Raw genomic sequence first — 11,199 nt, 5'->3', positions numbered from 1 at the left:
GAGGAGTATAGAAAGGTTTATGAAAGTGTCACTCCACAATACAACAGCAAAATATATAAACATGTATAGTATTTTTATGGACCCATTGTGTGAGCTGTCATGTTGTGGTTTATACATGTTGCTGCTGATTGGGCGGACATTCTTTACACACCAACCAAACGAGAGAAAACGCATCTCAAACCCCACACACCGTTTCCAGGAAACATGTCTCAACCCGGAAACCACAGCAAAACGGGCCCCTGCTCTTCACAGCGATCTCAAACTGAAAGTGTTTTATCTCAAAGCGAAAGTGTTTGACAGACTTCTGGATTCTGTTCATTTTGGACAAGACCGTCTGAAATCCAGCTGGTGAGCTTTAATACTTACACCAATAATATTTGGGGCAATATTGACGGATTAGTGTGATAAAGATTAAAATGAGACAAGTTATAACTTATACCTCTTGCAAAAGTATAACAAACTATCAAGAAGTAGCCAGGAGACCGCTTTGTGGACATTAATTTTGTAGATGAATACTGCTTTTTTGTTTTTAAAGGTTTATTCCAGTTTTAGGATGTCGTTTTGTGATAATGCGGAATTGTATTCATTGCCATGTGGCATCAGCATCTCATAGCGCCCCTTCCGCATTTCCAGCATCAGACACTTCCTCTGGCTGCTGGCCAAAACACTTATACCACAGGACTGGCATTTATAAGCATTTATCGTTCATTGTGTTAATACTGTTGTGAGTTTCTGATGCTGCACTACACAAGAGAAAGCTGAAATCGCTGCATTTGTGTATAGTACCATTTTTCAGAATAACGTAATTTTAAAATGTTTTAGACAGAGATATTTTTTTGCTAATAACTCCCAACTTGCTGTGGTCTATCAATATATCAATAGCAGGTGGTATTTTATACAAATGTAGAGCGACTACAGTATACTTTCACTTTGAACATAAGATGCACATCAGTTGGGACGAAAGTAACACAACAATACAAGCTAGATATTTTTTGTGACTATGGCCTTGTTAATATGTAACTGCAAACAAATTTTGTCCTTTATCTTTCATTTTAAATTTTAAGTTTCATCAGATGTTTCAAATGTAACCCGACATTACAAACTTGAATTGTTTAGAATATTTTTTTATTTGCAATGTCAATCCATTTGATAATTTTTTCTTCAACAGTAATATGAAAATTAAATTAAATTAGCATAATATGCATTTTATATTATAACGGGACAAAAGTAACTGTTACTTTCGTTCCGACAGGAAGTCCTGACATTTAACAGGCATGAAAACAGGTCAGGGGTGAAAAAGGTGAGAAAGACATTACCCCCCTAGAGGTAAGAACAATTTAAATATTCCATATTTAAAACATAAATCTGATGCTTGTTTTGCCGACCTGGGGAGAGGTTGCATAAAATGTGTGCTGGTCAACTAGTCTAAAATTAAGAAACCCCTAGGAAACAGTAAAAAAGAAAAACAAAGGAACATTGTGTGTACATTTAAGATAGGCTACTTAATTTATTATTCCAATATCCTAATATGATACTAAATACCACAGGGAAAAGGGCTTCTATTTGTGACGTGCTGTCTTTGCATTTGAACATTGTAGGCCTACATTTTAAACAGGACACGGATTAGCTGAATAAATGTTAGCCAGTACAAACATATTTATAGAAAACAGTGGACAACGAGTCAATACAGGAGTCCAATAATAGCAAGACGAATCACTTCATCTAAAAAGAATATAAAGTATAATTTAGACGAATCCGACATGTAATGAGGGCTGTGTTAACAGTACAACGTCCGTCATTTAACTAATTTTAAAAACCCGGATGGATAATACAAAATGCTTTCTGACATTTTGACAGAAAAAAAACACAAGCAAGAAAAAACTTAGTCCATCAATTTTCATTTTACAATTATCTTATGCAGGGGCGCCGCTAGCAATTTTGGGCCCTATGAAAAAACATGATGTTGGGCCCTCTACCACACCAACCTAGCTATCCAAAATCTTTGTCTGCAATTTAATAATACTGACCAATTAAGCTCCGCTCGCTCAACCCAGAATGCCCCAATTGGCTGATGAAACATTGATTAAAATTAAGATAAAATTTATACAAAACAAAACTTAATGAAGTGGTCAATGAATCATGTCTGATCAACTCCATTCATCTTATGATGTGTCCTATCTCATGCTGTTCACTTTTCATAAACGACATAGATAGACAACATAGACATAAAAAACCCACATTATAATATTTAAACATAAATATAAAAATAAATACCTTAATGGCTGCAACAATTATAGCACGTCATGTCGGAGTGGGATGTGAGTGAACGTAGTTTTACCGGTGAGTGTGAGCGGTTCATGAGTGGAGCGTTTTGCTGGATTTTGCCGGAAATGCGCCATCATTTTTTTTATATTTGTAAAGGCCTTTGCACACTGTGTCCGAAATTCGCATGCAAAATTTTCGCACGTCAAAAAATAAATTTGACCTCACGTTATGTCAATTACTCTTGCACACTGCCTCCGAAACTTTCGTCCGTCAAAAAAAAAATCGGAACAGGTTCGATTTTCTGCGTTTTTCTCATCCGTTTTTCGCATCCGTTTTTCCCGCAGTGCTGATGCCCAACCTAAAACTGCTGGCAATGGTGGTGAATGAATCGCCAGTGCTCCTACATATACAAATATTATTGTATCAAAAATACTACAAATATTATTATATCACAGCTATAATTATAGCACACCAAGTCCCTGTAAACCGTGTGTGTGTGTGTGTGTGTGTGTGTGTGTGTGTGTGTGTGTGTGTGTGTGTGTGTGTGTGTGTGTGTGTGTGTGTGTGTGTGTGTGTGTGTGTGTGTGTGTGTGTGCGCGCGGATCCCTTTAGACATAGGCTGTCAGTCTCTGTTCAGGATAAATTGAGTCACGGAAATTTGTGGTCTTCTTTTTAATATGTGGCTCCAGTAGCCTACAAAGCATCAAACGGAGTCACTGACATTCTAAAGTAAACTTTGAATCGGTCTGGATAATCCTGCAGGTCCTTGATAAGAGGAACTCTCCTTCCTCTCTACGCGATCGCAGAAGTGGATGGACCCAATATTTCCTCTTTTTCATTTTTTAAGAGAGAGGACAAAAAAAATCATCACTACTTGAAGACGGCATTTTGTGTTGTTTTGCGGTTTTTTTCGTAACGCATTCATTAATACGCATCGGACTCAGTGTGCAAGGTCTCTGTGCGTGACGAATTATTCGGATCACGAATATGGAAAAACGCATGCGAAAATCTCGGACTCAGTGTGCAAAGGCCTTAACTCTTTGGTAGATTATACATTTATAATACATTACTACTAGTACTGTTACTACTAATAAAACCGATCTCTGGGGGCCCCAAAAGTGTGTGGGCCCTTAGAATCGTCCTAACTTCCCCCCCCCTTAGCTACGCCCCTGATCTTATGTCTGTGCGCGTCTGTGTTTGTGAGAGACAGCTTGCGCAGCACTGATACAACAGTAGGCTACTTTTTCATCAAGTAACTAACGCGCTAGTTTTCATACAAAATAAATATGTACTTTAGTAGATACTTTAGTTATTGTTAACACAATAACGTAACACATGCAGGCTACGTTGCTCAACACTGAGAATGAATAAATGTACGCCTGTTTCTCCAGACTCGCGCTTATATTATATAGTTCACTGAATCGCAGTTCACTGAGGGTGCGTCTCGATCAGCTCCCTAGTTCAGTAGTCCGGGCACTGATCAGGACATAAGTCAATGGGCTGACTCCCTGATCACTGCTCTGACTACTGAACTAGGGAGCTGATCGAGACGCACCCTGAATCTCGCGCTCCCTTCTGGCAGGCGCACCTGTTCGCAGTTCACTGAATCGCAGTTCACTGAATCTCGCGCTCCCTTCTGGCAGGCGGCGCGCACCTGTTCGCAGTTCACTGAATCGCAGTTCACTGAATCGCAGTTCACTGAATCTCGCGCTCCCTTCTGGCAGGCGGCGCGCACCTGTTCGCAGTTCACTGAATCGCAGTTCACTGAATCTCGCGCTCCCTTCTGGCACGCGCACCTGTTCGCAGTTCACTGAATCGCAGTTCACTGAATCTCGCGCTCCCTTCTGGCACGCGCACCTGTTCGCAGTTCACTGAATCGCAGTTCACTGAATCTCGCGTTCCCTTCTGGCACGCGCACCTGTTCGCAGTTCACTGAATATGAAATTCTCCCCCCAAAAAATTCTCATCGAATCTACACGATTCACGTAGGTCACCTATTTTGCAGCCGCCTAGTCTCGGCTGACTTTCGGGCGAGGCGAGGCGAGGCGCATCTCAAACAAGCCTATTTACTTGCCGTACTCGAAAACTGGTTGTCACCACGGGAAACGTTGACGAAATCACATGATATTGGGTCCGTGTACTTTTTGATAGTTTATTTTCCCATTTGAAATGAAATAAGCAGAAACGAGAAAACGTCTTGTTTTTTTAGTACAAAAAAAAAAAAAAAGATTTTGGCTAGATTTTTTTCCATTTTGTTTCACGGGTAAGAAACAGATAAATGACTTCAAAATTCGTTTTCCACATGTGGGTGGTCATGAGACCGGTTTCCGCCGATTGGTCAAGCAAATCTGACCATGTGACGTCATCAGCCCTTCCCCAGGTCTGTGTAACAAAATAATAGTCTTAAACTGTACAGGGCAGGTCCTAGATTGGGCTTTCTTCTGTGCAACTTAACGTGTTTCACAGAAAAACTTATATCAGAAATATTAAATATTAATCTGCACCCAGTCTAATTTATTTAGCTGTGTGGAGTTAGCCTAAATATGTGTGGTGAAACTGCGCAAGACAGCGAAGAGCGGGTGTGAAGCACAGACCAATGTTCAGTCAAGTGTAACGCAGCAGTCATAACTTTTCTTTACAATACGCTCAGTTTTGGACAGGCGGTGGTCATTGCAAATACTGTAATACATATCGGCAGATGGGGATTTTAAATTTGACTGTAACTGTAATCATAGTCCCGAGCGAGATAGTTGACAGGACGATAGTGGAGGCAAGCGCAAGATAACTTTTGTTAATAAAAAAAATTTATTTGTTTAATGTAAGAGTTTTTCTTTGTTTTATTGTTGTTGTTTTCAAGCAAATAATAGCGAACCACAAACTGAGCATTCATTTTAAAGGGGAATTTGCAAATATCTCTTATTTATTAATGTGAGTATTTTGTGTCATCCGTATTATTCGTTTTTTTAATAAAAGTTTAATATAGCCTACACATGTTTTTTTATTGTACTAATTTTTTGTTCTTGAGTTTTCATTAAAAATGGTAATTAACAAAAAAGCATTCGTTTGAGGGGGAAATTTATGGTAGGCCATTTAATTTATGTTATAACGCGGGTGTATGTCATTTGCTTGATGTAAATTTATTTTTTGTTTGTTCAAAGAGTGGAGGAAGATCAAAATAACCACTACAGATGCTGAACGTCATTGACAAAAATCTTTTCTTAATCAATGTACATGGATAACACAAGTTATGGTGTTGTCACAAGTTAATTAATCAGTGGGACAATTGCCAACGTTAACGTTGCTAAATGGCATCTATAAAATTATGATTTTCTCTTCTATTTAAATGCAGAGATTTATAAACTTGGAAGTCATGCAAACCAAAAATAAGTAGTTCCCTTTAACCTTTAAAATGGCTAACACATTCTCACTCTCATCACATGGAAGAGCTAAATCTATATTGCCCTTTCCGTAAATGTAGGCCTATTAATGTATTAATTTTTAGAAAATAAGACACAATTTATATAAATTTTATTTAAACATAAATACAACTTAACTACAATAAACACTTAAAATAAATAAATAAATAAATAAATAACTGAAATCATATTTATGCTACTATCATACTACTGAAATATTTCATGGTTATAATGCATTCCATAGAGGGTTAAGAATAGGGATGTGGCAGTGAGGAAATTTCAAATGATTAATTAACTTGTGACAACACCAGTGTAATCCATTAATCCTGAACTTTAATCTGTGCAATTTCAACATATATTTAGAAGCATTTGTGTAGACAGTAATGTAGCAACAATGACCCGATTCAATCAGATTTTGGGCCGAATACATCACCGGATGAGGCTTCTACACACCAACTCGTGACTCTCCTAATCAAATCAGACATAGACAATGGGGTGTGTGTGTAAGAGATATCGAAGTTAATGAACAACCACGATGTCCGCCAGATTGTCTGAGTCTAAAGGATGGAGCATCGAATTGTACCGCCTGAAGGCATCCACATGACTTTACACACACACACGCATATCAGCGCTGAAAGAAGACAATTCTTGCACAACACGTGTTACTTAAAACATGGGACTTAAAGAACTATCTTAATAATGATCAAATATATATAATCCGTTGATTTCATGTCTTTATACAATGTATTAGAATAACTAGGATGTTTACTGTTGTAAATCAAAACCTGTATGCCAGTAACTGTGATAATCTTGTATATCTGGACGCGCAAATCACAGAATGACCGTTCTTAGTATCTCTGTTATCGCGAAATTATGACTAGGCCAAATTTGGTTCAAAAATCAGATTTTGATGCATAATTTCAGAAATACCAGCTTTCTAAAGAAAAAGAGGCTTTAGAATTTCCACCCTATTGATTAACTCAGAGGAGGGGGGTTCAGAGAACAATGGAACACTCGCGCCTTCTCGAGAAGATCTCTCCACGGACGTGATTGGATCTTTCCATAAGTCGGGCTCGGCCAGTCCATCTATAAATGCAGAAGTTATCATTAACTCCTTGCGCTCTGCCACTACGAGGAGAAGACCATCCTGGCCTTTGACCTTCCCTTGAGAGAGGGATTCCTTTGGCACCAAGCCAAGAGAGAGAGACCTGCAACTTCTGGAGCGACTTTCCTGAACTTCACAGAAATTCTCCGGACTCACCTCCTTAGCGAACTTCCACGACGATTCGAACTCAGACACGTACATGAGAGAGCCTAATGCAAGTATTATATTTCACCTTTAACTGCTTGTACGAGGTTGTCTTAATTAATCCTGATTCACGAAATCATAAATGTCTGAAGGGTTTTGGTGAAGTGATTGAACTGTCTGTCTCTCTCTCTCTCTCTCTCTCTCTCTCTCTCTCTCTCTCTCTCTCTCTCTATCTCTCTCTCTCGTGGATTCTCTTTTTCCATCATTCTCTTCCCTTTGATTTTATTCGTTAAGTTTGATTTTTCCTTGTTTGTACCATATCGTTTGTTTCTCCTATATATATGCATATTTACCCCCGTGTGATTCGTAGCTTTGTATTCTATAGTGTTTTATTAAAACTCAATAATTGAATTAAATTGAATCCTTATTGTTTTGCTCACAAATCTCGAAGTCACTGAAGCGTAAGATCTAAGCTACCCATTTAAGCTTGATTTTCATGTATTACTACCTCAGTAATACAAATTGTGCAAACATAAGAGATATTATTTGTCCTGATCAAACAGATCAATGTTTCTTAAGGTTTGTAAGATTGATAATTGATGAAGAAATCAATTTGGATAAAGGTTACTTTTAAATGATTAAAGGTTCCGTTATACGTTAATTTTTCTGTACAACAAGCTAATAATATTCATAAACTCATGAATATTCATACCATTTGAATTAATTATTCCCCAGAACTTATTGTTGTTACAGTAATGTAAAACAACAACACATTTTTTTTAACCTAATGGACAGTGGACACCATGACAAAGCAACAAAAACATCCTCATATTTTAACCATGATCTAGTGTTGAAAATGTTAAAAAGATCATCCACTGTTGCTGTTTCTCACTAAAACCAAAGTCAAATTGGTTCACTTTGAAAATTCACTTTGAAGACATAAATAAAATCATATATTAATATTTAACAAAGTTGTAGTATATTTTATTTGTCTTATTAACTTATGAGCATTGGTCATTAGTTGTTATTTTTCCTCCTCATTTCTCCCTCTGAACGCTCATGATATTAATCTCACTGACTCATTGTCATGTCCAGGTCATGCTGAGCATCTGATGGTCTTCAGCCACACAAAGATCCCAGCGCTGAGCTGTTTTCAGTGGCAGTTTCTCTGCAGTAATGTCAGAGGAGCGAGGAAAGGACGCTCTCTCTAAGATGAGTCTCTCAGAGGAACAGAGGTAAGACTGCCACTGTTTTCACTCAATCATTTTAAACACTACTGGAGCTTCAGGTTTGTCCTGTAAAGAGCAAAGCCTGACCAACAACCAGTTTCTCTCACCATTGCCGTGTCAAATGCTCAGCAAAACTATTGAGAACTTCTATAAATGTTTTAGATTGTCGCAGGTTAAAATGGCTTGAAACTGGTTTCATATTTAGTTTACAGGAACATTTAGCACAGTTAAATATGTTTAATGCACCATATATGTAAAGTCCTGTACAAACCCAGATTAAAGTGTATTGCATTACGGTTTAAAGGTGCACATTAGTGGACAGTAAATGTGAATAATGTGGAAACTTTAATCAGAACAAGTCAAATATACATGTCAAACAGGGCTTTATAGACAATATCACAGTTAATATCTAACTAATGTACAGAGCTTCTACCATGACTGGAGATGTTTTGAGACTGTGAACAAATCACTTTAACATCACACTTGATGCACACTAGGAATTACTGAAAATGAACATTTGAAAACCAAAAACCTAGAAAAGATGAACAATAAACACCTGAAATCGTCACTCTTAAATCAGTGGATATTTGTAAAATAAATGTAAAAGGTTTTCTTCTATTTCTCAGCCTCTCATTTACTGCACACCGTTCAGTTATATATAGATATAGACACTAGATGAGATTTCAGTTTTAGTATTTTACAGACATTAGTCTGTACGTTAGTCATCTGGTTACTGCGGTCAATAGTGTTTGTTTACTCCACAGATTTAATTTGTTTTAATTTGATCAGTTATTCAGGTCTCAGATCAGGAATTAATTAGTGTTAAACTGGGCTTAATTAAACATGAAACCTGAAGTATCTCCTGTAGTGACGTGTTTTATCTTTCTGCTCTGTGTGTCATTAGTGTAAGATCAGGCTCACATGTGTCCAGCTCTGTGTCTGTGAAGAGTGACCGCTCAAAAGAAGGTTTACCACCAAACTTCAGTGAGAGAAAACCATCAACTAACAAAAGGTATTTCATTATAGTTTTTTTAATACCCATTTAATTTTGGTGTGCCATCGGCTACTGAAAGGTATTTAACCCTTAATCGTCCAGCTGACCCCACTGGACTTTTCCTCCATTTTTAAAAAGCGTTCCCTTCATCTCAGGGCCATGAGACTCTGTGACTTTTCCTACATAATCTATCTAAACATGCACAAAAAATCTGGGCTTGATTTGGTTGTTCTAAAGGTGTGTAAAAAGTTTTTTACCGTTTAAGTCCCTCGGGGTCAGATTGACCCCACATTGAAAATGAATGGGAAAGTGTAAAAAATATTTTTTTTTCACGTTTTTGTCAATTTTTTTTTACTAAATCCAGTATAAATCTGAACATTTCCACATTTATATCAAGGTCTGGTCCTAGAGCATAAACACAAAGTAGAACTAACTTTCTATCTCATACACACACTGCAACAGAGAGTATTTTTTTTTAAATTGGCAAATAAAATCAACAAAACTGGCATAAATCTGAAAGATTTTCATACATAAATGAAGTACTAATACTGGAGTACAAATGCAATATGGAACAAGCATGTTCACTCACACACACACACACACACACACACACACACACACACACACACACACACTGCCCCTGCCCCTAAACCTACCCATCACACACACACACACACACACACACACTGCCCCTGCCCCTAAACCTACCATCACACACACACACACACACACACACACACACTGCCCCTGCCCCTAAACCTACCCATCACACACACACACACACACACACACACACACACACACACACACACACACACACACACACACACACACACACACACACACACACACACACACACACACACACTGCCCCTGCCCCTAAACCTACCCATCACACACACACACACACACACACACACACACTGCCCCTGCCCCTAAACCTACCCATCACACACACACACACACACACACACACACACACACACACACACACACACACACACACACACACACACACACACACACACACACACACACTGCCCCTGCCCCTAAACCTACCCATCACACACACACACACACACACACACACACACACTGCCCCTGCCCCTAAACCTACCCATCACACACACACACACACACACACACACTGCCCCTGCCCCTAAACCTACCCATCACACACACACACACACACACACACACACACACACACACTGCCCCTGCCCCTAAACCTACCCATCACGCACACACACACACACACACACACACACACACACTGCCCCTGCCCCTAAACCTACCCATCTCACACACACACACACACACACACACACACACACACACACACACACACACACACACACACACACACACACACACACACACACACACACACTGCCCCTGCCCCTAAACCTACCCATCACACGCACACACACACACACACACACTGCCCCTGCCCCTAAACCTACCCATCACACACACACACACACACACACACACACACACTGCCCCTGCCCCTAAACCTACCCATCACACACACACGCACACACACACTGCCCCTGCCCCTAAACCTACCCATCACACACACACACACACACACACACACACACACACACACACTGCCCCTGTCCCTGCCCCTAAACCTACCCGTCACACACACACACACTGCCCCTGCCCCTAAACCTACCCATCACACACACACACACACACACACACTGCACCTGCCCCTAAACCTACCCATCACACACACACACACACACACACACACACACACACTGCCCCTGCCCCTAAACCTACCCATCACACACACACACACACACACACACACACACACACACACACACACACACACACACACTGCCCCTGCCCCTAAACCTACCCATCACACACACACACACACACACACACACACTGCCCCTAAACCTACCCATCACACACACACACGCACTGCCCCTGCCCCTAAACCTACCCATCTCACAAACACACACACACACACACACACACACACACACACACACACACACACACACACACACACACACTGCCCCTGCC

General features: G+C 39.7%; 1 protein-coding gene across 2 annotated transcripts in view; it reads left to right on the top strand.

Annotated features, from left to right (window-relative positions):
* Positions 1–208: 208 nt before the first annotated feature.
* LOC307139811 (uncharacterized protein) overlaps positions 209–11,199 on the top strand; it is a 283,388-nt gene continuing 272,397 nt past the window's right edge. For both annotated transcript variants that reach the window (XR_013818174.1, XM_079838915.1), the window contains exons 1-4: positions 209–348; positions 1,253–1,326; positions 8,026–8,165; positions 9,064–9,171. Coding sequence is in view for 1 of the 2 variants with exons in the window: in XM_079838915.1 (XP_079695041.1) it covers positions 8,107–8,165; positions 9,064–9,171 (167 nt within the window). In the remaining variant the exon portion in view is untranslated. The remainder of the gene's footprint in view (positions 349–1,252; positions 1,327–8,025; positions 8,166–9,063; positions 9,172–11,199) is intronic.

Source organism: Gobio gobio, assembly GCF_949357685.1.
Source record: "Gobio gobio genome assembly, chromosome: 16".
Taxonomy (NCBI): Eukaryota; Metazoa; Chordata; class Actinopteri; order Cypriniformes; family Gobionidae; genus Gobio; species Gobio gobio.
The sequence above is the reverse complement of the archived record's forward strand: the minus strand, read 5'-3'. Positions and strand labels throughout refer to the sequence as shown.